We start from the raw sequence: 26,800 nt of genomic DNA, 5'->3' as shown, positions 1-26,800 counted from the left end.
AATCAACATTTTCTCAGAGAAGGAAAACCTAGATTAGGAGATATTAGGATAATGTGTTGTTTTTAGGTACTCTCTTTCCACACTCACACAGGTCGTACTACCTGACTTGAATTTTGAACTGTAGCAGAGCAGAAGTTTGATCTGTGAACCGTGAGGGTTCTCTACGAAAAGTAACTGATCGAAATCCTGATAGTCTCTTTAGAGCTTACCACGACCGAATACAGGAAAACCTCCTCCTCAAAAGTACCTATATTTGTTCCCAATTCCATTCAATCTTCCACTTTTCTCATATCGAATAAAGTTGGAACATATTTTCTCTATGTACATTAAGGTTTCACAGACTCAATGAGTTCAGAATTTTTTCACGTAACAGTAGATTTCTGTATTTCACTAACTTGGAAAAAAATAAGAATGCTGCTTTCACGTGAAAGCATTGTTTTCTAGAAATTGTGTCAAGAGTTCTCACTTCCCAAAATGTCCTCATCTTCAGCAGCTAAGAATAAAGCTTCTAAAGATAAGGTGAGCATGATCAAACTGGCAAAATCCAATCAGCTCAGTAGTGAGATGCAAATGTTCAAAATGAGTTTGAATGAAGTTATTAAGGATTATGAACCCAAAATCAAAGCTGTGTATCAAGATGCAATTCCTAGTAAAACACGGGTGAGGAAATCATGTTCTTGAACGATCTACGTACTGAAACGATTCATTTAAAGCTTCCTAAAGACGATGAGAGGGTGCACTGTCCTGTTATAATAATTGTTTTGGAATCGGTTCACAAACAACTGATTAAAGCTATATTTTGGAAACATTTTCCCTTGAATGGAGAAGCATTTCCAGTATACTTGTCATTCAGCGAGAAGTACTTGACAATTAATAGTCTCAAGTATGTTGTTTCAAGGAGCGCAATGATAACATTTTTCGGTTTTTCAATGGACAACACACCAACCATGTTACCCCTTTCCCTTCCAATTTCTCTTATCCAGGATTGACGAAAAAGTAGTATCAAATTTTCATCCTTTCGATCAGATGCGAGTTCAAGTCAACGTCTACAAATTCGTTCGAATTCTTTGCAGATTTGAAGACGCCCACTTCAGAGAAGACGAAATAAATCTCCTAGCTGCTTTCTTGCAAACCAATCCAAACGTAAATGACTTGAATCTGAGCGGCAACGCTTACAATAAAAATTTTAAATGCCTGATCCAAGACACTAAACTGAAATACCTCACTTTAAAGTTTTGCGGCATCAACCATGAGGATTTGAAGGAGTTTGTAGAGCCCATGGAGAACTCCTACAAACAGCCGTTGGTTTATTTGAATTTGTCCAATAATAATATTGGAGATGAAGGTGCAAGGATTCTTGCAGTCGTATTGAGGGTTAATAGAATCTTGATTTCCTTGAACGTTTCTGCGAATCAGATCTCAGATGAGGGGGCTAGTGAAATTTTGAGGTCGTTGCAAATGTTCTACTTGAATCAAGATGAAATAAGTATCAGAAGGAAGATTTTTTATCAATATTATATGAAGAAATACGAAGAGGTGAGTGTGAGCATATTTATATCGGACGAAGGGTAGAAATATGGAGATGAAGTGTGTGCAGTGGATGAAACTGATATCGAACCTATGTGAATAATTTGCAACTTAATGGGGGCCCACAATTCAAAACGCAGCCTTCATTCATTCGTGGCACTTTTTTGCAGATCGCCTCAAACTCACCTACGACGCTATACGACGGAAAAGTCATTGCAGCGAGATCATCATCTTCATCTGTGACCAGACAGAAGAACAAATCCAAACCGACGAAGAGCAAAAATAGAAAATTCAGTAAATCTGCAGCTTCGCTGAGCGAACGTGAGCAACTGTGGTTTTTAAAGCGTTCAAAAATTTTCGGCTATATAATTTTTTACGCCTATCGTCCATCAGATGCTTCCCTTTCTTAGGTTTTAGTCTTAAGTACGAACCCATCATCAACAGAATTTAAAATTCTGTTATCTACTCAATATCTGAGTTAGACTTTTGGGGTTAAAAGTGATACACAGGGTTACCCACATAAAACAGTTCCGCCTGCTGTCGATCTTACCTGCAGTAAATTCTGTTCCTTCGAAAATCTACGAGGTTGTATCGATATCTAGTTAGCCTAGGCCAGTTCCATGCCTAAAAAAATATTGCGTTATCATAGCAACGAACAATAACTCATTAGAAGTGTCAGTGTGAAGTTTGAGGTCAAAAAAGTAAACCAGAGTTACGCAATAAATTGAAAGAAAAAAGATGTCCACGGAAATTATGAAAATCGAAAAATTGGAGTATTGAGCCATCATCAAGTACCTGTATTTAAAAGGGTTAAGAGATAAGCAGATTTACGAAGATATGTTCAATAGCCTTGGTGATCAATGTCCTTCGTATGCGACCGTGAAAAATTAGACTGCAAGCTTCAAAATAGATAAAGTTTCCATTGAAGATGATGAAGGATCGGGTAGGCAAGTTTCTGTGTCAGTCCCCGAAAATATCGATGCAGTTCATGACATGATTTTATCAGACCGTCGATTTGGGCTAAAACGGATGTCTGAAGCACTGAGTATTTCATACGAACGAGTTCATCATATAGTTCACGTCAATTTGGACATGAGAAAAATTGCTGCAAAATGGATCCCCAAATGTTTGAATGTTGACCAAAATCAAGCAAGGGTAGAAGCATCGCATTCGATCTGTGCTCGATTTGAAAACCATGTAGACTTCTTAAACCGAATTGTTACTATGGATGAGACTTGTCACATTTCTACGATCCAGAAACAAAGGCACAATCGATGGACTGGCGATACTCTGGTTCTCCAAGACCTAAGAAGTTTCGTGTCCAAAAATCTGCTGGAAAAGTTCTTGCTTCAGTTTTTTGGGATTGCCATGGAGTAATCATGATTGATTTATTGGATAAGGGTAGAACAATAACCGTAGATTACTATTCGACATTACTGACCACTCTACGGGAAAAAATTAAAGAGAAAAGACGCGGAAAGCTATCCAAAGGTGTTTTGTTTTTGCAGGACAACGCCCCTGCAACCAAAACTCTTGTTGCCATGCAAAAAATTCGTGATTTAGGGTTTGAATTACTAGAACACCCCCTCATTCACCAGTTTGGCTCCATCCGACTATCATCTCTTTCCTCAACTGAAAAAAGTTTAAAAAGTCGTAAATTTTCTTCCAACGAGGAGGTTATAAAAGCTGTGGAGGTCTGGTTCGCAGAGCAAGAAGAAACATTTTTTTTGAAAGGTCTAGAGACGTTGCAGGTTCGGTGTAATAAATGTATTCAGGTAAAAGGAGAATATGTTGAGTAATAAAATATTTTGACATTGAAATTTTGTTTGATTTTATAGTAGGCTAAGAATTTTTCAATATATCCTCGTATATCGAACTTTCGAAAATTAAATATCCTTATTTCTGGAATCATATCATATTCTTCTTATATCCCGGGAGGGTAATAAAAAGAAGAAAATAAGCTTCTTATCCATGTCGAACGTGAACGTTTGACTCAGTATAAGTATACTGAATTTTATCACTCTGTCATTTACCGAATGCACATACGGTTCACGTAACGATCTAAATCGAATAATCAAATTGAGCTTATCATTACGAATGGATTGAACGAAACAATAGGGTCATGAAAATAATAATTTCGCCTCTTTCATCAAAATTCCAATTACGTCTTTTACGGTCGTGACATTTAAGGGAGCTCAATGCCCACAGCGATTTATCGTGCAGCCTCATGATGTCTTGAACATTTTCTGGGTACGAAGCCCGAGCAATAAATATCGATCCTTGGGCTATGCGAGTGAATCTTTTCCATAAATTCCGATTTTAGACTCCTATTCTCTACCCTTTGCCGTAACGTTCCCTAATAATTCATCAACGGTCGAGCAACTTCGAAATTGATTCCGGTAGTAGCGTCAGCTGCCGAACCGAAATAACGAAGCTTTGGTATTTACGAGGACTGCATCGGAATGCGGATTTGGATATCTCTCGGACCTGAGCGTGAGGTCTGATACATTTCCTCGAAAATGAACCGCGGAAAATTCAGTGAAATTTCGTATGAGTTGATTGCTGCGCGCGCGCCGAGAGCTTTTGGAGTTCATATATAAAAGGGTGTTTCATACACATTTCGAATAAATTCAGGATATTGTTCTGTGAGTATCCTGTATCTTGGAAACGAAGCGTTTACGGGCAAAGGCCAACAGGATTCCAAATAACTCGAAGATTAATATCCTGAAGAATGTTTATGAAAATGAACTTTCCCTATAAAATATTTTTAGATCTTCCTGACACTTAATTGAAATAACCCCCAAAGAAAATTTTTTCCCTGACCTTCTAACTCATTCAAATGTAGATTGCCATACCTAGAACAAAGTAGTTACGAGGATATATTGAGAAATTCTTAGCCTACTATGAACCAAACAAAATTTCAATGTCAAAATATTTTATTTCTCAACATATTCTCCTCTTAATTGGATACATTTATTACAGCGAACCTGCAACGTCTCTAGACCTTTCAAAAAAATGTTTGTTCTTGCTCTGCAAACAGACCTCCACATCTTTTATCACCTCCTCCTGAGATTTGTGTGCAGGGGCGTTGTCCTGCAAAAACAAAACACTTTTGGATTGCTTTCCGCGACTTTTCTCTTTAAATTTTTCCCGTAGAATTTATCCAATAAATAAATCATGATTACTCCATGGCAATCCCAAAAATTGAACTAAGAACATTTCCATCAGATTTTTGGACACGAAACTTCTCAGATCTTGGAGAACCAGAGTGTCGCCATTCCATCGATTGTTGCTTTGTTTCTGGATCGTAGAAATGTACCCAAGTCTCATCCATATTCCATAGTAACAATTCGGTTATCAAATCGAGAACAGATCGAACGCGATGCTTCTAACCTTGCACGCTTTTGGTCAACATTCAAACATTTGGGGATCCATTTCGCAGCAATTTTTCTCATGAACTGCATCGATATTTTCGAGGAATGACACAGAAACTGGCCTTCCCGATCGGCCATAACCTTCAATGGAAAATGTATCTCCTTTGAAGCTTGCAGTCCAATTTTTCACGGTCGCATACGAAGGACATTGATCACCAAGGATTTTAAGCATATCCTCGTAAATCTGCTTACCTCTTAACACTTCTAAATACAGGTACTTGATGATGGCTCGATACTCCAATTTTTCTATTTTCACAATTTCGGTGGACATTTTCTTTCTTTTAATTTATTGCGTAACTCTGGTTCACTTTTTTGACCGCAAACTTCACACTGACACTTCTAATGAGATATTGTTCGTTGCTATGGTAACGCAATATTTTTTTTTATGCATGAAACTGGTCTAGGCTAGCTAGATATCAATACATCCTCGTACATTGCAACGATATCTAGATTTTCCAGGCATTCTGAAGAAAAAAATTCCATATCTCAAATACAAAACATATTCGATAGTCCGGTGAACAAAATAGGGCATATATTAAATCTGGGCATACGACGGAACACTGAGAATTCACGAGGTCGGAAGTACGTGTCCTTGAGCTTAAAATTGGCGATTTCCAAACGGAATGTGATATGGAAAAATGTGCCAGTTCGAGCGAAGCGAGATGCGGTCCTTGGTAAATTTCGATAATATGGAAATGTTTCCAATATTTCGATTCGAATAAAGAATATCAGATTGAGATTCCTGTTAAATATCGTCCACCTGGCTCTTGTGCCATTTTTTGTGTGGCAATCTGTCGAAGGCAACTAGATGAACAGAAAGAAGATCTGAATTTTAATTTCTCAGATTGTTTATTTGACCTCATTTAGTGAAATATATAAACAGTACCCATACACACTTCCCTAAAATAAAAGTATAGATTCAGTAGTTCAGCCTGTAACTTATACAGGCTGAGTCTTTGGCTCGTAGTAATATTTTAACAGTAGATTCTTGAGGTTTGCCTTCACCATTTTTCCGAATCGGCTCTGAAAATTAAAACCACCTATTCAGAAATCTGGATCATAAATGGATGGAGCTCCGCTTGAGGATGAGCCCATCACCTTTTTTTCCTCTCAACGATATATATCCCCCCCCCTCCAACTTTTCGCTTCCGCCCCCAAATTAGATTTCTGGATCTTCCCGACTCGCTCGGCTGACCAAACTCTGACCAAGAATTAAATTGCATATTCAACGACGCGCCATACCCCCCTACCCTACAAGATTCATTTCCTTGAATCTACAACCCTTAAACGAGGTCCCCATGCTTGTATTCCTGTCGCTGTCGTCGCTGACGAGGAAATCTTGTTATACCCCAACACCCTCTCGTCCACGACCTTGGTTTCTTGTCGCCTCAAGATCTACCCTACCCTCGAACATCCCCTTTCGTGGGGCAGTGGAAGAAACACGTTTCCGGGTGCGATGCGGACAGATAAAAAACGCTGTAATAACAAGAAGAAGAGAAAAGACAATTGTGAGGGTGGAAGGTTGTTTTTTGAAGACGGCAAAGTATGTTTAAGTGAAGTGTGCGATTAGAATTTGCGCCATTTGCACGTTAAAGCTTTACCAACCAAACAAAAGGTCAATTTGTAATTCGACAGCTGAGAGAAGTATCAGATTAGGCTAGGTCAGATAAGGACAAGTTATCTCGTAAGATAACTTTACCTTTATGGGGCACACATACTCCCCAATGTAAAGCCTGGCTACGCTCAGAGCTCTGGGTTCACATAGACAGAGTCCTCTGCTGACAATACCGCAACACCATTGAGCAACTGTCTGGAGGAAACAAGGTGACATTTTGAGAAAATGAAATCATCGACGGAGGAAGGACATCGAGGATAACATCAAGTACAGTACCTGGACCCTTTTCTGGGCTAGGGAAAGCTCAGTATAAGGCAGGAGTACAAGAATGAGAGGTGAACAAAAGAGTACCTCTTTGAAGGAACATGCCTAGAGTGGCACCAGCAAAAATATTCGTGGTGCCTCATCAATCTACACTGAAAAGCTCCTAAAAAATAAAATGGGATAAAGCTTCCATGATATCGAAGGAAGAGAGGCCAAAATGAAGAGAATTGAAGCTCGTCTCATGGCCATAACTCCAAATACCGAAGTATCGACCAATGGTTAACGTCTGTGAAGCTCACTATCAACTCAACCAAGACCACATCAATATCGTGTAAGCTTCCAGCCATTAAATCTATCCCAATAAGGCTCGTTACTTTCACCTTCGAATAAATTTTATTCACTGTCAATAAGTATCTGTCGAATAATTTCCTATCTGAAAGATACCTTATTTCGGTGCTTTCAGATGAAATTATTTGATGAATAACAATTCTGTGAAAACACGGTATACTACTTTTCACTGATTAATGTAAAATAAGAGACCTCATTGTAGAAATTGTTATAATTCCAACTAGAAAGCAAATATTCCGTGAAAATCACACAAAAAATAACCATACATCCAGAATATTAAAAATTCAACCAATAATGACAAATAAAATTTTATTGACGAGTTTCAATGACAGATTTATTCGATGAATAACACTATCTGAAAGTGAAAAGACTGCATTTTTACTTATCCTAAGAATAAGACTTATTTATCGAATAAATTTAGTTATTCGCACGTGAAAGTACCGGGCCTAAATGGAGATATCATAGATTTGAAGTCGAATAACTGGGTATAAGCCTGTACAGTAAGATTCTGTGAGAGAGGTATGTCAATATTACTGCTACATAAGCCATAAAAGTTCTGATGGCGTTCAGAAATATGTCTGGTGAAACTAGGGGCTATAACCTCAAAGTAGGTACTGCGATGGACGTTGGTCATGATTTTGAGACCAATAATAACTTATTTGGCAGAAGTATGATTTGCTTTAGCAGATCAAACAAGCACAAGAAAAAAACTCCTCAAGGTACAGAGATTATTACAGATCATTTCACCCCTGTTTATCTAGTGATTGATGGGGTAACCCATGAGGCTATTTTCAGAATGCCTTGGGAAGGTACAGGCAAGGAAATGAATAAATAAATAAATAAAATGTGAAAGGGAATTCACCAACTAAAATACTCGTATCTAAGAAAATACCATGAAATGGTACGTAGATGATACAAAAATCAGCACCAGAGTTCACTGCAGTTAGGTTCTTGCACGACTCTTATTCAGACAGAACTACTCATAATGGAAAAATGAGCAGACATAAACCTTGAGAGAAACTATCAAGGAGGCTATCAAAGCATTGAAATCTCCTGTCATCGATTCAAAGCCACAAAATTCCAACTGGAGTATAACTTTCTAAAAGCGGGTTTCATAAAACTTTGATTGCCCTATCAACGATTCGATAGTCACTCGATTTCTAAAACGAAATCACTGGAACCTTTTCATTTCTGAATTTATTGAAGAAGTAGCAATCGAAAATAATTGAATGGACGTATGAACATCATAATTTGATGCATGATATTCTGGATTATCGATTGAAAACGAATTGACGTCTATTCGTCAATCAAGCGTTGATTCCCCGATCAAGCTTTATAACAGCCGGTGTCTGAATTCGGAGGTTCTTTTACGCACAAAATGAACCAATTGGTCCGTCCCTATTTCGCCGACATACTCCGAATTGATCCGAAAGCGTGTTCCACTTTCTACCCCAATTTTCACTACCAGCATCGTTCCGAATGGACCGTCAATGATCCCTGCAGATTACGCCACCAATTTGCATTGATTTGTCCTTCCGCTATCCTGCTGCCTTGAACGTAGTGCCGTAAAGACGGGACACGCGTTAATGGAGGGACAATAGGGACTGCGTCGAAATTCACACATACTTTCCTACCTTGGGCGTTTGGCACAAAGGGTGTGTTTTGAGAACCGACTGATTCGGATCTGACAAGCGGTGGCTTTTCAGAATACCCATACAAAGTTTCAGTCAAAATGGAATCAATTAAATTATCCTCAAGACGGAATGGATGCATCGAGCTCCATAAAATTTTCAGTTTTTTCACTAGAAGAGTTGCCCTTTCAGATTATGTATCACATTTACATCTACGGTTATTGTTATTGAGATATACTCCACTCTAAAGGTGACTATCGAAAAATTTCCAAAAAGATGGAATCGGTCAAGACCGAAGGGCTACATCGAGCTCCATGAAATTTTCAGATTTATTACTATACTCTATTCATTTTTATATTAGCACTCAGTTGGCCATGGAAATTTGACACATTATACTGTGTATAGTACGAAAATTTGGGGTTATGAAGCATGTCAAAACATTTTTCGGTTTTAAATCAACGCTATGTTGCCCGTTCTACGTAAAAGTTTCTGTTATTACGTATTTTATCACAATGTCGAATCTCTTCGGAAAATATGTGACGAACATAATTGAAGTTTATACAAACTGATTGAAGGCATACCAAATCCAGTTATTTCCATGGCAAATACAAGAGATCAGTATAATATCATAATATGCACTAGCTTGAGGAGAGTTAATGTTCGTTATTTTTTTTGGCTAAAGTTTGACTACGTTACATCAGTTGTAGATTTCAAAAATATTAACACGAAGATGAAATGCATATGATGCAGTGGTTGGGAATGGGTATCTCCCGAATGAATTAACAGATTATTACAAGAATGTTGAATTCTTCAACAAAAATCATCTTTCATCAATATAAGTAAAAGAAATTAAAGGAAGTTTCAAGTCAAGGTGAACTTCACCTTTGAACAAACATTTTACATGAATAAACAATTAACAGGATAACTGGCGCGTATTTGTGGCTGTTCATCTTAATGCATTGATATAATAATAATAATTAGGTATTTATTGTTACCTTAAGAAATTTACAATGTATAGGACAAGTCAAATGAAAAATTGAAAAATCAATTTTCGGGAACTTATTCTACGATGACATTCATCGAAAATCCTGTAGTAAACTTTTCGCATTAATTCACTCGAACATAAAATTCTCAAATGCCACCACTTTTTTGGGTCTCCCAATAGAAGGAAATTCTTTGTCATCCTCTTCATTCGCAATCTTTCTGATTTGGGAAATATTCAGCTGAAATATAAGTCGTTTTGATTCAGATGAAACATTATATAAATTCTCTATTCTCTTACATTGAATATGTTCGCCACCGTCTGACGTATTGTGGATTTTAGAATATCAGGGTATAACTATTTGAATGAGCGGACCTCAATTCTAAATAGCACTTCCTGAAACCCTGTCTCCTTTTTCAATAACTTTCGGCATTTTCGTAATAAAAATTGATATTAGTTGTGGCAACGGCGTTATGGCATTAACGATATTTCATGAGTGCCAACCTTACTTCGTTCTAGTAACAAAAACTTGAGGAAATTATTTAATGGCCAACCGACTACTAAAATAAATGTGAATGGAGTATATAGGAGAGTTGCCCTTTCAGAATTTGTATCACTTTTCCATCTACGGTTATTGTTATTGAGACATAATCCACTCTAAGGGTGACTATCGAAAAATTTCCAAAAAGATGGAATCAATTAAATGATCGTCAAGAACGAACGGCCGCATAGAGTTCCATAAAATTTTCAGATTTTTTACTAGAAGAGTTGCTCTTTCAGAATATGTATCACATTTCCATCTACGGTTATTGTCATTGAGAAATAATCCACTCGAAAGGTGACTATCGAAAAATCTCCAAAAAGATGAAATCAATTTATTTAATTGATAGTCGTTCCCACGTTCCGAGGCAAAAGTGTCATTTTCATTTCGCACGTCCCAACATCTCCGGAGGAAGCCAAGGTTCTCGGCCGACCGGATCGATAGCACCCTCTCTCAGTCGACTCCGAAAACTTTCTGATGTACGGGTGCAACTTTCCGGATTTTGCGATAACCTACCTACAGCGGTTCTCATCCATCGAACAAGATCGACGGGCCTACCGACCGTATTTTTCCTGGTGCGGACAGGTCCCAGTTTTTGGGTCACTGAATCGATGATCGCATGCATTTCGCCCGTTAAAAGCCCCGAATCAGGGGGGGCCGCGGGATCCCTTCGACCCAGGAAGCTCGGAGAGAGGGTCGAAATTCTGGACCGCTTCCTGCACGACGAAATTTACGCAGTTTCGGGCCTTCCCTAAATCGGGAAGCCGCTCAATCTCAGTCATTTCGTTTTAAAGCTGCAATTGTATACAGGGTGACTCCTTGACTCGTACAAATATTTTAACAGTAGATTCGTCGGTAGATTCTTGAGGTCAAATGAAACACCTTTTTTCTTTACCATTTTCCGAATCGTCTCGGTTCAAAAGATACAGGCTGTTGGAAAACCATGAAAGAATATTATTCTTAGTCCACTACATCTCACAAACGGGTTTATCGAATGAAATGAATTTCGGAATATAGTTTTTCATTTATTTGATCTTTTTCAAACATAAGATATCACTCACGTCTTCTAGTTTTCTCATTATGACTATTACGTACCGAAAAATACCAAAAATTCAAAGAACCCAACTCTTCAAACTAAGATGGACGCTATCTAATGAGAATTCAAGCATTTTAAGACTATCAATACAATGTATGGCCTCCACGGGCATCAATAACAGCTTGACATCTTCTTTGCATACTACACACGAGGTTGTTGAACATTTCTTAAGGAATTTGGTTCCATAAACGGGGCAGAAGCTCTCTCAGATCATTTTAGGATTCTGGGGTAGGTTGATGATTATCTAATCTTCCTTGGAGCATATCCCTTGCATGTTCTATGCAATTCAAATCTGGTGAGTGCGGAGGTATTGGTAAATGTGGAATACCAAGCTCCTCGCGCGCATTCTCAACTATGGCTGCACGGTGCGGTCTAGTGTTATCGTCTAGAAATTGAAAAGTTTCACCAATAGCAGCGTGAAAATTTGGCACAACATTGTCAATGACATGCTCCCTATAGAGTGAGGCGGTCATTTTCCCAGGACAAATGTGTAAATCTGTGCGCCCGTTGAAACATATCCCGGCCCATACCATAACACTACACCCTCGGAATGGATGGACTTCTTGGACATAGCGACGATTACGGGGTATGCGTGGGATTGTCCATACCCTTATTCTTCGAGAATCTGGAAATCGTCCATATCTGGATTCATCAGTGAAAAGGACACTGCGCCATTGATCGTTCCAATTGATATGTTGCCTTGTCCACTCCAGTCTTTGACGCTTATGGTCACATGTTGATGGAACTCCTCTTAATCGTCTAGAACCTAGATTCACCCCTCTCAAACGTCGTCTGATGGTTTCGATGGAAACTTGGACCCTATCTGCATTTTGGAGAGTATTCCGTAGCATTCTACCCGTAGATGTAGGGTTTCTTCTCGCCGAAACGGTGATGAAACGATCCTGAGCAGGTGTTGTTTTGCGTCGCCCACCAAGCCTTGGTCTTTGAAACACGGAACCTGTCTCCCTTAACCTATTCCAAAGTCGAGATATCACACTTTGGCTGACTTGGTGCCTTTCCGCTACAACAACCTGAGTTAGGCCACCCTGGAGCATTCCGATAGCCCTATCAGCCTCAGCGTTTGTTAATTTACGTTTTGGCATTTTCAGAGAACTCGTTCCAAATCGAAGCCGTTGATAAACTGACTTCATTCCAAAATAAGAACATTCATGAAGCATATGCAAAGAACTAAACTTCAGAAAAAAGGCGACAAGATTGACGAAATGTCTCATACTGATTTTTATTGGATCGATTCAAGTTGTTATCGAGTTTTAATTGATTTTACAGCGATTTTCTCGAAGATTACATACTTTTGAAAACGATTGAATACGATATCCCTAACTGTTGTGGAGCAGTTTATTTGTACGAGTCAAAGACTAGCCTTGTGTAATTGGCGAACATGTACCTAAATAAAAAAAAACCAATTTGTATATCTAGCTACTGATGTTAAGTAAGGCGTCTACATACGATTGAGCGATTTAAGAAAATAAAAAAAAATAAACAAGTTATCAATCTATTAGATATTTTTGGACATTTTGTACCACTCCTTATGATATTTATCATCCCTGATTATGAATTTGAAAAAAAGTGAGCCAAACCTCCTGCTTCACATCAGATCTTTCTCACTTTTCAACACATCCTGTCAAGTTAGGCTTGAACCTCGATTATGAAGTTATTTTTGCCATTTCCACCGAGACAATTTTTTCATACGAAATTCTCGGGATGTTGAGTGGGGATTGAAGCTTCTTGAGCCAACTTTCCCCTCTCTCTCAAAGTATCCCATTAGTATATCAAAAGCCGATTCTCGTTCAGCTTAGTCAAACTTCAGACTTTCTTTCCCTGGCAAGTCGATCCGAAGTCACCTTTCATCAATTCAAAAGCTCTCAATCCTGTTGCCGCAACGAGAATTGATGAGCTGAAAATACCCTGTCCTCATCCATCAACCAATTAAATCTGAAATTTTCCCGCGTAATTGCCTCTCCGATTGAATTTTCGCATTCAGCGATGCCTACTTTTCAGCCCTGATTAGCTTCATTCATCTCGATACATCCGCGATGAGAACCTATCTGCCGGTGGATAGGGTATGTGGAATCTCCACATCTGATTCTGTAAATTGGTGATAAATTGAATTTTGCTCTTCGTGTAGATTCATTTTTTTTTTGTAACGAATCGGGATCTTTTCAAGGACAGCTTTAATCGAAGCCGTAGGAGTGGTCCTATTGGATCCGGTGAGGCCTAGACAGGCTTAACGCTGGATGAGGCTTTATTTCAGGCTTCAGTGGGGTCCTTCGGTTCTTGACCACTATATTAAGGCTCTGTATGTAGAATGATAAATTCATACAGCTCAAGGGGTTGAGCTTCATGAGTTTCCAAGTTTTTTTGGTTTTGGATTCTAAGCGAATGACAATATCCAGATATTTGACTTTGTCCTTCACTTCTGTACGCCTGGTCATACTGAGGAAAACATCGAAAGCGCTTTTTGTATTCAGGGTCTATTTATGCATCATTATTACCATCATAGTCCTTATCATTGTTATTGTCTTAATCATAAAATCGAATTTAACTTGTGCACTTCTCCTGGAGCATTTATCCACAGTCAAACATCCAAACAACGATTGAAACTATTCTGATTCAATGCTAAGAACGTGATAGTGATTAAAACAATGACATTCATACATAAATAGACCCTTAGCTACATACTACAGATTGATTGCCTTCAAGTTTAACCGTCAACCTTGAAGGAAATATCGAAAATATGAATTGCTTCGGGAAAATTGTGACATACTATCGACATAGACGTCAAACAAGACGGACTTATTGAACTAGACACTCTTCGTAAAAGTTTCCAAGATTGAATTAAAAAAGTTTCCGTTGGGAGGATTCTCGCCGAATAATATCGAACAGAAATAGATGGGATTGTCTAAAAGGATCACTCCCGTATCGTGCATGCATGTGCTTTTTTCAGGAATGATGAACTTGGGCTACTCATTGCCGAAAAATGGCAAATCTTCGGATATGAGTAGACTTTGTCAAATCACAAACTGTTGATGAAGATAGGTTGTCTATTAGAGCTTTAGAAGAAAAATTTAATCTATATCTACATATACTGATAAATGAAATGGTAGGGTCCATCTGTAACTTTCGAAAACCTGTTTTTTTTGAGTTTTTTGGTTTCTTTGAACGTTATTCAAACCCAATCAATTTTTTTTAATATGCTTGTCTGTCTTGTCTTGTTTGTCCTTTCTGTCTTGTCTTGTTTGTCTTGTCTTGTCTTATCTGTCTTGTCTTCTCTGTCTTGTCTGTTTCTGTGGAGTTATTTCCAGATTGGCCTAACCAATTTCAGAGGACTTTGACTGTTGTTTTGGGAACTGTCCAAGGATATATATCAATTTTATACGCTGTATTTCTTCGAAATAATGTTTGTGTTATAATATTCGCTAAACGATTTTCTCTCAGATTGATGATTCAGCCCGAAAAAGCAGAAAGCTACTGGCGCAAATAAAACATCGCAACCGGCGAAAAAACTCAGAGTTTAATTACCGTACTCAATTCCTGGATACTCCTGTTTCCATTTGAGATCTCAAGTCCACTCGAATTAACTTCATTTTTGTCGTCGGCGAATAATTGAAATGAGGACGATTGTGAGGAGTCAAAAGAAGTCACTTAGCGCGAGTATTTTCGCGACATTGAACCACTTTTGACGTAGGTACCTCGTTAGTGCTGATGAGGACTGGGAATATGGAAATTTAGGTTGTATTGTTTCTTGACGCCGACACAGATGGGGGTCGACAAGACAGGAATTCTTGTCTTGACGACAAACTTCTTGTCTTGTCTTGAGAGAAAGTCAATATGTATACTCCATTTACTTTTATTTTAGCACTCGGTTGGCCATGGAAATTTGACACATTTTACTCTGTTTAGTGTTTTTTTATGGATGTAACATGGCGGCTTTTTGCGATATTACTCGTCATTGACAGCTTGATCTGTTTCCAGAGTCCAACACTTATACTACTACACCTAGAGAGATCTATTCTGCGCCAGCACCAACCCCAAGCATAATCCTTCCATTTGCCGATATCTCTGAACTGATATCCAACCTAGACTTCCACTCGGCCTACCACCCCTTCGTCAAAGAAACAACCCTCAACGGTTTCCATTTCCTCTGCAGAGGGAACTTTGTCCTGACGCATCTGAATCTATCCTGTGAGTATTCAACGTAGTCCACTTCGACACCGGTAAATCAATATTCGGAAAAGTGGATGTAACTAAACGGAAATGATTCATCATTAATCTTTTTAAGAGAGAATTTTCAATCGATCTGACAGTTTCGCGAAGAATGTTATGCCGTTGTGTGTTCTGTTTTAGAGAATATGCTCAGCTAGCATCTTTGTCGATACGACTGGGATCATTTTTGATTCAACGATATTTCTGGATGTGTTTCAGTCAATCATCTCTCGACCGAGACACTCAGGTGCATCCAAGAGGTACTCAAGTACCAATTATCCAACGGATTAAGTGAGGAAGGTCTCAGAAGCGTAGTGATGTGCGGAAACGATATGAAGTCGGAGGATACTGATCATCTGCAGGGTGATATCACTGAGATGTTTACACGGAAGACGAGCAGGAGTGGGTCTTCTGCCACGTTGTCGTCGAAGGAAACAACGAAAAAATCGAGGAAAATGTCCAAGTAGAACTAGACGAAAGAGAAATATCACTTTTGTGAACCCTGAACATTCAAGTTTGATGATTTGATTTTTGTATATACCGAATGAAGAATGACTGGATGGCATGTGTGTGATTTGAAAGAAAAACATTACACATGAAGTAGGTATTCTCAATTCACGGCCAGTTGGCATGATTAATATATTTATGGAATATTTTGAACTAAACTATATAGATACATCTTTACGGAAACCAAAGACTTGGTGGCGATCTGTAGATGACATTTTTGTAATTTGGAAACATGGCAGAGATGAACTAGAATGATATATAAAAGTTATAAAGCTCTGAATTTTGCGTAGAGTTCAAGCACGTTCAAGCATGTCCATTATATTCGAAAGTTCAATTTTATAAAAAATTGGACTTACTTTTATAGAAATACAAGCTGAATCTCATTCGTCGGAAAATTCAATGTTTTAATTTCTGGCGATACATAACCCAAAAACCACACATGAACGCTTCTTTTGAATGCACTCTTTTGCCAAGCTAAGCTTTCCTTTCTTGAGTAGGGACAGATAATCTTTTTGGGTCACTGATTCAAGCAGTAACATTTTTGAAGGAATTAAATCCTTATTACCCCTAATTCAACCAGACTAATTTTCTTCAAAATTGTCTTTCTGCTTCCGTAAAATCAATACTTTTTTTTGTAAATTTTTTTCCTTTATTTTTGGAAATAACCAACCGAATATATGGTGACTCGTACTCTCTGTTGCTTCAAGATTGAATGATATCAAAAAGAATTTTAAAGACTCAAATTTAAAGTTATTCAGAAAGTATTATTTTGTGAAGTGCAGTTTTCAAATTGAGATTTCAGCTTCAAAATGTTGAGAATCCTATTGAGTGGCGATAAGACAAAAACTACTCTAAAAGTAGATCAGAAGATGAATTTGAACCACTAGCTACAACCCAGAGAATTCAAAAGCGTTAGAAGAACAAACTATGCTTACTTTATCTGATCAGCTAAAGGGTACATAAAGTCAGAAGAATTTTTGGATGAAACTCTGGGAATTTCAAATATCCCAAATATAAACCAAGCTATAAAGGGTGAGTTTTTGACTCTTATAAATAGTTTAATAGTAGATTCTTGAGGTCAAGCGAAACACTTTATTCCTACACCATTTTTTCCGATTCTGCGCTGTCAAGAAGTTTTTAAGCATTTTAAGTTTTCATAATGAGCTGTGTCATCCCTAGAAAAACGAAATAATCTTCAGAATAACTAGCTAAATCTGTAACACCACTTATCTGTGGATGTGTGTGACAGTTGCATTCGGTTAAAGTGCCCAATTTTTCGAATTTCACAGATGCTTTTTAATTTTTGAACATAAAAGATTACTCGAAAACAGCGCATTATACGAGATAATATGAGGAATACTTTTATTTCACAAAACGTGCAAATATTCATGAGACAACCTCCAACCAAGTTTCAAGAGTTGGGTTCTTGAAATTTTTGGTATTTTTATGGTACGTAATGGTCATAATGAGAAGAATGGAATACGTGGGTGATATCCTGTGTTCGGAAAAAAATTCATCGAATGAATAAAAAACTATATTCCGAAATTCATTTCATTCGATAAAACTGTTTGTGAGATAGAACTAAAAATAATTTTGTTATATGGTTTTTCAACGGCCTGTATCTTTTGAACCCAGCCGATTCGGAAAAAATTGTAAAGGAAAAAAGTGTTTCTTTAGACCTCAAGAATCTATTGTTAAAATATTTGTACGACTCAAAGTCTCACCCTGTAGATTCAAAGAGTAATTTTTCCGATGCTATAACTAGAAAACGAATCAAAATATCTATGATTCGCTTTTTGTCATCTAATTATTGTTAAAAAGGGTTCAATAATGTTTTGAACGTTTTTCTCTAGGTCTTATAGTTCACCCAATTTTGGGACACTGAACCGGCTGAAATTGAAATAATATATGATCCCTGAATTACAAATTCCAGAAATTTTCTCCTCAGACAGGAGGAGTTGGCGTAAGAAGGGCTCCGCTATAAATTGATGGCGTTAAAGATAAGAAGGGACGCGAAAGAGGGAAATTTTCAGCTGCTGTTTGCGAATAAAATCCAATCCAACCCGACCAGACAAAATTGAAAGTCGACGCAGAACAACCCTCAACTTATTCATCCCGAAGTTTTTCCCTTAAGACGAAACGGAACGAAATGAGTGATTCAATCAGGAAATATGAATTTTTCCGAACCCCGGCATCCGACACGAAGTCCTCCTCCACCATCCCGATGCGTAGTGGAGGCGCGCTGGGTGGTGCAGTAGCGCAGACTGCGCGACCCGGTTTTCGATATCGAGCGGTTGGCCCTCCTGAACGACTCCAAAGGCAGTCTGCGCCCGGCCTTTCACCATCCCGATGACCCAGCACGGAAGGCAGCTCTCGACGCCATGACCCGTGCCGCGCTGTGCAGCGTGCTTGTGGTTCTCGTGGTGCTGGCCGCAGCCATCGAAGACGATGACCCCCCGTACGACAACTACACCACACCAAGACCTTCACGGAAACATCCCACCCTCTTCATACCGCCCCCAACAACCACCAGGAATCCCCATCAGAAGCACAACGTATCCAACGAAACCAAAGCCGATCCCCTGTTTCCTCCGGATCTGTTCACGCTCGAGCAGAGGAAGAATGGAGCCATCCTCTTGCATATTCTCGGTGTTGTATATATGTTTGTCGCGTTGGCTATCGTTTGTGATGAATTCTTCGTGCCAGCTCTGGACGTTATCATAGAGAAGCTGGACATACAGGACGACGTGGCCGGTGCTACCTTCATGGCAGCTGGAGGCTCGGCTCCTGAACTTTTCACCAGTGTCATCGGAGTATTCGTGTCCTTTGACGATGTTGGTATCGGTACCATCGTTGGTTCAGCCGTGTTCAACATTCTTTTCGTTATTGGCATGTGCGCGATCTTCTCCAAGACTGTGCTCACGCTCACATGGTGGCCGCTCTTCAGAGACTGTTTCTTTTACTCCATGAGCCTCATAGCACTCATCATCTTCTTTAGAGATAGCTTTATTCAATGGTACGAGGCGTTGGTGTTGTTTATGTTCTATATTTTGTATGTAGGTTTTATGAAATGGAACCAGCCGATGGAGAGGCTAGTCAAGAGGATAATCTACAAGAACAAGGTCACCAGAGTCAGGAGCACGGATCAGCTGATGCCAACGGTGGGTATACTCACTTATTCATAATGTTATGTCTGACTTACGTGTAGACTGTACTAGACCTAATCTCGATGTAGACCTGGAACGATGGGATGCTTAGAACAGCTTCCTTTACGAATTTAAATCAGCTTTTGATCTCTAGCTAATCCTTGGTCTTGCAGGAGGGAAAATTATATGGGAAACTCAGCTTAGATTGCACCTTCTGGGAAAGTCAAATTTCCCATTACATTCTTTCAATCGATTGCGAGTTCCTATACTCACATTGTTTTCTGTGTTTTTCATTACAATCTCCGAATAAATGTTCTGAAAAAATCACATAAATTATTTCAGAATGAGTAAAAGAATGTTATTTGGAGGCAGTACCAATATGTTGCAAGATTTCCTGTTTTTTTTTCACAATATAGATAAAGGTAGAATAAACGAATAATAATGACTCGTCTTACTGAATGCAATGTATATACGAGTATGTACATGGAAAAATCTAGATCAGTGTCTAGATGAGCCACTCCAATTGAATCTTAATGACATTAGGACGACAAAATTCAATGAAGAAGTTCAGTCAAACACAAATATAGGTACCACAAAAACCAACGAACATGATGGATGAAACAAACAATGAATAAAAATAAAAAAATAAAAGCTCACACAGGTACTTTATTTTGTTCACCTGTGCATTCTCGCAATATCACAGTTTCCTCTATTATTTTCGGACTCAGCTATCATATTCTTGATATTTTTGTTCCTTATCCAGAAAAGATTCATTTTTAATTTACTCCATGTACGTTATTGTCGTTTAATTCTCATTGAATATAAACATTGTATTTTCTGCAGCCTGCTGAATAAGTTATTTAAAATTTCATTTTGATGTAATGTACTACCCGAAATATCACTTATCAGGAAATAACATTTTTCCTGACCATAAATAGGGAAGAATCATAGGAAGTTCTATTTCCATATCGAATTCGACCAGGAAAAAATTTTTCGTATAACTTGTAGTGAAAATCACCGATCACTATGATATAAATTTTTCTTAGTCGTTCGTTTAGGAACTTCCTAGACCAGCATTTATGACTCCAAGGCTTCTAGTAGCTTAAAACTTAGTGATTTCACAAACCCATTGTATTCTGCACATATAGGATACTACTGGATAGTACTGTCTATTTTCGATTCAGCGAAACTTGTCACTTACGTAAATCCACTTTCGATAGAGGTCCTTCAACTAGACACACTCTAGTTGATTTCTTATTTTCTCTAGAAAAAGCAGAAGACATCACCTTCTCCATATTATCAACCGTTATAAACCTGAATCCATAAACTACCACTCAGTACAAAAATGCCAATACTCCAATGCTAACAGGGGACGCCAAAAACCAGTCACGCACCCTTCCTCGGACGCCTTCATTGATCAGAATTACCTGTGGCTTCGCTGTCATTACCAACATGGAAAACCGAAGGTCACTATTTTACGTTGCCCATTACCGGGTCGATTTTTATATAGAAATGAGGACGGTCAAGTTTCCATGGAAAATTGAAAACGTCCTACTACATCGGCAGAGCTTACCTTAATCACTTTTATATTTGTGTTTATTGAGTTCAAACTACAATACAAATATTGACTAATCGCGTTTTCAATTATTTATGGAAGGTTGTCTCCATGATCCATCGATGATTCGTTATCTGGGTGGATTGCTCATGAAAAGTGTTATCGAATTTAGTATTTCGTGAATAAGAGAATTAGTTTCTTCGAGATGGGGGTAGTTTCTCCTTAATATTTTTGTGCAGATGAGACTGAAAAGTACGCTTTGTAGTATCGCAAGTCGTGTAATTGACACAGGAACTTGAAATAACTGGTGATAAGCTAGTACTTCAGGAAAGTCTTGGAGAGGCAACTATACAAGAAGAAATGGACCCCGAAACATTTTCATTCGAAGTGTTTAGAGGTGTTTTAAGATCGATAATGGAAACCTAGAAGGAAAGATTCCAGAAAAAGAAACCACCAAAACCCTGATAGAAAAGCTGCAAAAGAAACTCCAAGAATATTTTAAAAATCTAGGGGAAAAGCTTCAAGAAAATGCTTGAAGCCTGGAAGAGAAGCTACTGAAACACACAGTGAAACAATTTGTGAGCTAACCCCTCCCCGTTAATCCGTCATTAATCAGTAGGTGTGTTGGGGCACACCAGTGGTGGTTAATGTATGTATATAGCTAGTTGATCACCACAACAAAGTATATATATGTATTCTATGACACTTCTTTATCTTACACTCATTTGTCTCCACTCAACAATTCAATATAATCACGAGCTATTGTTTGTTCAATAAATGACATAGAATCCAGTGAACCCATCAAGAGCAAGTTCAAACAAGTTCACCATCGAGCGCGTTCACACGAGCGTTCCTAGATTAACTGTCAATAACGTCACTCTTCGCACAATGCCATGTTCGATCCTTGTCATTCGCCGTTGAAAATCTACAATGTCAATCATATTAGCATGCCACTTGGCGCTTCTGATTGGATCAATGATCACTTGATCACCATTCGGGAATTCCGAGAACGTGCTTCATTAAAATGCAGAACTATTCCGAGATGGAATGAAATATTGATTGGCTCGGAAAATAATGGGTTCGTCTTTACCGGTTTACCCTATCGGCTTTGATCTGCTTTTGAGTAAAAAAGAAATCTGCTTTTTTTTAATGTGAAGCGAGGGGACCATGTTCACTTGATTGAAGATTTACATCATGGCCTGCTCTTTGTGTTTTTCATTCAGTTTTGTTTCATCCCTACTGATGAAAAAATACGAAAAATACCCTCTCTATGAGTTACATGAAAATGAGTTAGATATTAGATATTCCAATTTCTCACCTTAAACAAACCCCGGATGATGCTACTGCTGTTTATATCATACTAGATTCTTCTTCCTTTTTGAATCACCCTGTACGAGCTGGGAAAAATCAAGGCAAGTACAAGAAGGAAAAATAACTAAATGAAAAATTCATCGAGAAAGAACTTCTCCGTAGTAGGCGCATCACATTTCGATCTAAAAATAAATTAATTTGGTGAATTTTGCAAATGAGGCATTGAATCATCTAAATCCTATTTGAGTGAATTTGAGATCTACTCTGTATGTGGCTGTATTACCAATGTGGGACTAGATGTTCCCCTTCCTAACCCTGCAAAGAAAGTATACTATTTATGTAAGTTAACTCAACGATAAAACAATTATTATTTCAGAGATAATTTTGCAAAAAACAAGCCTTGTGATTTTCCAGCAGCTGCCAAAGGGACTATGTCGAAAAATTCAGGAAAAGCGATGTATCTTGAAAAGCGATGTATCTTGAAGAGCTCCCCAAAAACATAAACCCTTTACTTTTTACAGTCTCTCGATTCACCAATTTGTGTCGCTCGTGATCAAAGAGTTGCTTCCACACCTAGTAATTTACTACAGGGTCTCTAAAAGAAGGTCACATCATTGGTGGCAACAATTTAGAAACTCTACGATGTTCGGGAGCAGCATAAAATAATTCAAAGCCAGCTGCAAAGTTGGAATCGCCTATAAAAACGTCTCACTGAAGTTGGCATCATCTTCACAGTTCTGTTTCGCTCAATTCACTCTTCCGTGTTCAGTTTGTATATATCCAGGCTATAACGAAAGCTAACCACTCTTCGTGGAAACTTCACCTCTGAATTATTTTCCATCACGCAAAAGTTGTGCGCCCTCTCTAACAGAACGTTCGCTGTTTCAAACTCACACATGTTATCAAGGATAATTAATTGAATACCTTTACAGTCTTCAAGTGTACGGAACAGCAGTGGAATTAGAGTCACGAAATCATGAGTTGTTGGTTCCAACGTTTTTAATGTGTTGGACGTTACCATTTAGGGTAGTTCACATTTATGAGAGTTGATATCGATATTTCACACAAGAATGTAGCAGACAAGACTGTTTGTTGTTTTAAACTTGAAAATATCTTCAGGAGAGCATCAAATACAATTGATTTACTGACCATGCATGAGGAATGATTACTAGAGCATTGAAGATGAGTAGATAATTCATGTTTAATCTACTGATTTTTTCATGGAAGGTACTCTTAGAAGCTCAAGTGGAACTGCAAAAAATCCATTATATCATATAAGAAGTTTGATACAATGTAGAATAAATTTCTCTTGGCAGTGTTCCCAAAGAATACGTAGGACTATGTCACATAGTTACCCCTTCTCTTGGTATTGTCAAAGAAATACAACATCTCCAAACTATAGAGAGATTGATTATTCATTGCCATGTCATTGTCGCCATTCTGCCATTTGACCCCCAAATGCGAAATATCTGATCGAATTGATCTGAACCTTGATTTACGACACTTTATTCGAATCATTATGTGGTTGATATATTGCCCAGATAAGTGTTCATAAACATCGGAATGGGAGCAGAGTTAGCATGCAATAGTTAGATTACAAATGCCGGAGAGTAGTCAGGGCAAAATTGAATTGTGGGGCACAGCTTATAGCCTGGAATTAGGGGATTTAAACGGAGTTTAAACACTGTATATTCGCACTATGGAACTGAGCCTGCCAAACCTCAAGCTAGGCAATATTGTCCTATGGCGAATTATCGTCGTTGATATTCGCGAACATCATATAATTTTGTTACTTCGGATGTTATCAAACTGAAACGGTTCGATTTCAAATACAGTTTGTCACATTATTCGATATACAGCGAAACCAAGTTGTATGGAGTTCGCTGTGGAGGTATTTGGTTCCGAATTAATTAATCTATTTCACCACTGTTGAATTTAATATTAAATGCGTAGCAATTCTGGTTTCTATCCTGCACGCTGGAGATAACTCAGTAAACGTTCATTAGTAAGAACATGAGATATGTTCCGTCTGATAATTTGAAATCCCTAGCTGGTTAAGAAGTTAACTCTTGTGAACGGAAGGGTAGTACAATGATGTGCTACTGTTAAGTGGATCTAGTACTCTAACCCATTTAACTCATCTTCGAGAAATGCCTTGAAAGATTCTATCAGCATTACTTGCTTAGAAATCTCAAAATCCCAGTTCTCAATTCATGCTGAAATTTAAAAAATGTACAATTTTCCTTAAAGGGAGAAAGACTGCCTCAACCTGATCGTGTAATCTTTGCCCTATTTTTTTGATAACACTTGAACTTTTAACGATACCTACAGAGAAGTATGTTGAAACAAAAGTTCGTTAACACCGAACAGACAGCCTGTTTGATTTCATTCAAGCTGTCTGTCGTTACTAGAAAACCTTTCAAATTCTTGATTTACTCTGTCTAAAAAATATGTTGCCCAAACATTCGTTTCTTAATTATTTTCATCCAAAGCGTTCGGAAATATATCTCTGCGAAATACATGTTGAACTGATATTTAAATAATGTTTTTCTTTGCAGTCAGCATCAGTCAGTGTGATTTTAGACTCTAGCCAAAGTCAGGTCAGTTAACAGCAACTATCTCTGTAACCTTCTTCCTTCATTTATTATGAGAACAAAAATGGCGTACCTATGACACTGATGATCCAGAATCGTGGGAATCGAATAGGGATTATTGCGAGTGCAAACAGATCTAGAAATCAGCATAAGTACGCCATTGTGCCTGACAATTTCTGTGGTTGTTACTGTTCATTGCTCTGATACTTCCTGTATTTAGGAGATGAATCTTTTGGAAGATGTTGTTACGTGCCTGCTCAGTGTTTAGATGTTTCCGTTTGACGTTATCCTAACTCTGTTCTATACACTTACACGTAAACTTGTGCATCCCTGTCGATGTAAATACTAACTTCTATACTAGACCTGACCCACATTCTCTACCGTTTATGGAAGGAACTCGTTTTATGTAAATATCCAGTATGATTTAGATCGACCTACAAAGATGTCGAATCCGTAGGATTCTGTCATAGATGATCATAGATCATAGATCTGTTCTCTGAGATCCACATCCCTCATGAGCTACTGAAAATGCAATTTTGGACCTTGAGAAAATAACTCAAGACTGAACAGTCTGGAAGTGTTTACAGACAGGAGGATCAAGAGGAGACAACATGAAAGAATCGATAAATATTCAGGATATTTTCACGAAGTTGAAAATTTGATAACTGTCACAAGTTGCAGTGGCATTCATCCGAATGTACAAATCTCCACATTGGAATATCATTCTGAAGATGGATTGCTCTAACACTGAATTGACTCAATGGATAATTCATTATCCAAAAAATATAACACTGAATTAGAAACTAGAACAATCATTAACAGGAATGGAAAATGAAGGAAGATATAAATGATGCTACAGAGATATGCTGTAAATTTGAATGACGTTTATTTACGTACTTTACTGTATATTGAGTACCACAAAGACAATCTGTTGAAAGCATGCTCTCTATTTCGAGTAGATTAAATTTTCCATGGATGTACTTGTATATAACCCTTCATCGTGATTTTTGTTACAGACAAATTTGTTACATATTTCATATTATATTGAAAGTAGAACTTTTTTAAATGAAAAAAAACTCGACGGTTTGTCAAACCTAAAGAAATAACCTGAAATCTCGAAACGGTCTGATAAGAGCTAAGTAGAACGTTCGAGCCAATATACGATGTAACTTTCCACTTGAATTTGATTCCAAAATTAATGTTTGACTAATAAATACATCAAGTTCTGTCTCACGTTCATTTTAGCCCTCTATGCAATTCAATAAAGACAAGTGAATTCATATTACATGAGGCATTCAAAAGCAATTTCTCTCCACGAAACTTGAGGTGAACTGCGTTTCATATTTGCGAATTCAAATAATCTCGTAGTTTGAAGAAGCGACGGTGGTTTAAATTCGATGCTGTATGAAATGCGGAGTTTTAATGAAGAACTGAAAGTGGTTGCATCAAGTTGACGAGAAAAAATTACACGGTTCATTCATTATTTTAATTAATGAAGGCTTCCTCCTTTTAATTTAGTTTCAGCATTAAGATGTGTTTGAATTTCTGAAAAACTGTGTCTATTTTATATGATCTCCCATAACTTTTCTCCAGAACTGACGTTTCTCTAATGACGAATCAAATTGATGGCTATTTTTTCTTTGAAAATCGAGCTCGTTGTTTGCGCGGATGCACAACGTCCACAAATCCACGATAAGCCCAACAGCAAAGTGTATCGTTCCCATGGGACCATATAACCGCAGTCAGGATAATGGCTCGTCTACTAATTTGAACGGCAACCGAGACCTGAATACGCTAATTACATAGTGCGGTCAACATTAATTAGTTCACGTGTTTTGAATCGCATGATCCGGTCGTGGAATTACACGTCCGTTTAATTTTTTCCATTGCCGGAAGGTTGGTTAGAGGAAGTCCGTTCCAAAGCCAATCAAGACCGCTGTGGAAATTTTTTCATTAAATCCCTTTCATCTATCATTTCGTTCGTGGTTTTCAATATCCTTTATTATTTTCAATAAGGTTCTCTGC

At 38.0% G+C, this 26,800-nt stretch overlaps 2 protein-coding genes across 7 annotated transcripts in view; both read left to right on the top strand.

Moving 5' to 3' along the window:
* The first annotated feature begins 429 nt into the window (after positions 1–429).
* On the top strand, positions 430–16,317 carry LOC123307849. Of its 2 annotated transcripts, XM_044890308.1 has the most exons (6): positions 430–660; positions 714–883; positions 1,074–1,536; positions 1,698–1,848; positions 15,432–15,641; positions 15,882–16,317. In XM_044890308.1, the coding sequence occupies exons 1-6, from the start codon at positions 475–477 to the stop codon at positions 16,127–16,129; spliced, it is 1,428 nt and encodes a 475-aa protein (XP_044746243.1). In that variant the 5' UTR covers positions 430–474; the 3' UTR covers positions 16,130–16,317. The 2 variants fall into 2 exon arrangements, with proteins under 2 accessions (XP_044746243.1, XP_044746244.1); XM_044890309.1 differs by lacking the exon at positions 714–883 and having other exon boundaries at positions 524–660; positions 15,882–16,310.
* Positions 16,318–18,255: 1,938 nt separating this feature from the next.
* Positions 18,256–26,800, top strand: part of LOC123307854 (sodium/potassium/calcium exchanger Nckx30C) — a 44,025-nt gene continuing 35,480 nt past the window's right edge. The window contains exons 1-2 of one of the 5 annotated variants that reach the window (XM_044890319.1): positions 18,256–19,330; positions 24,740–24,781. In XM_044890319.1, the coding sequence (XP_044746254.1) occupies positions 18,551–19,330; positions 24,740–24,781 (822 nt within the window). In that variant the 5' untranslated portion in view covers positions 18,256–18,550. The remainder of the gene's footprint in view (positions 19,331–24,739; positions 24,782–26,800) is intronic. The other 4 variants (XM_044890315.1, XM_044890316.1, XM_044890317.1 and 1 more) reach the window with 4 other exon arrangements.

The sequence above is a fragment of the Coccinella septempunctata genome, chromosome 2, assembly GCF_907165205.1.
Source record: "Coccinella septempunctata chromosome 2, icCocSept1.1, whole genome shotgun sequence".
NCBI lineage: Eukaryota > Metazoa > Arthropoda > Insecta > Coleoptera > Coccinellidae > Coccinella > Coccinella septempunctata.
Note: the sequence above shows the minus strand (reverse complement) of the source record. Positions and strands in the feature narration are given on the sequence as shown.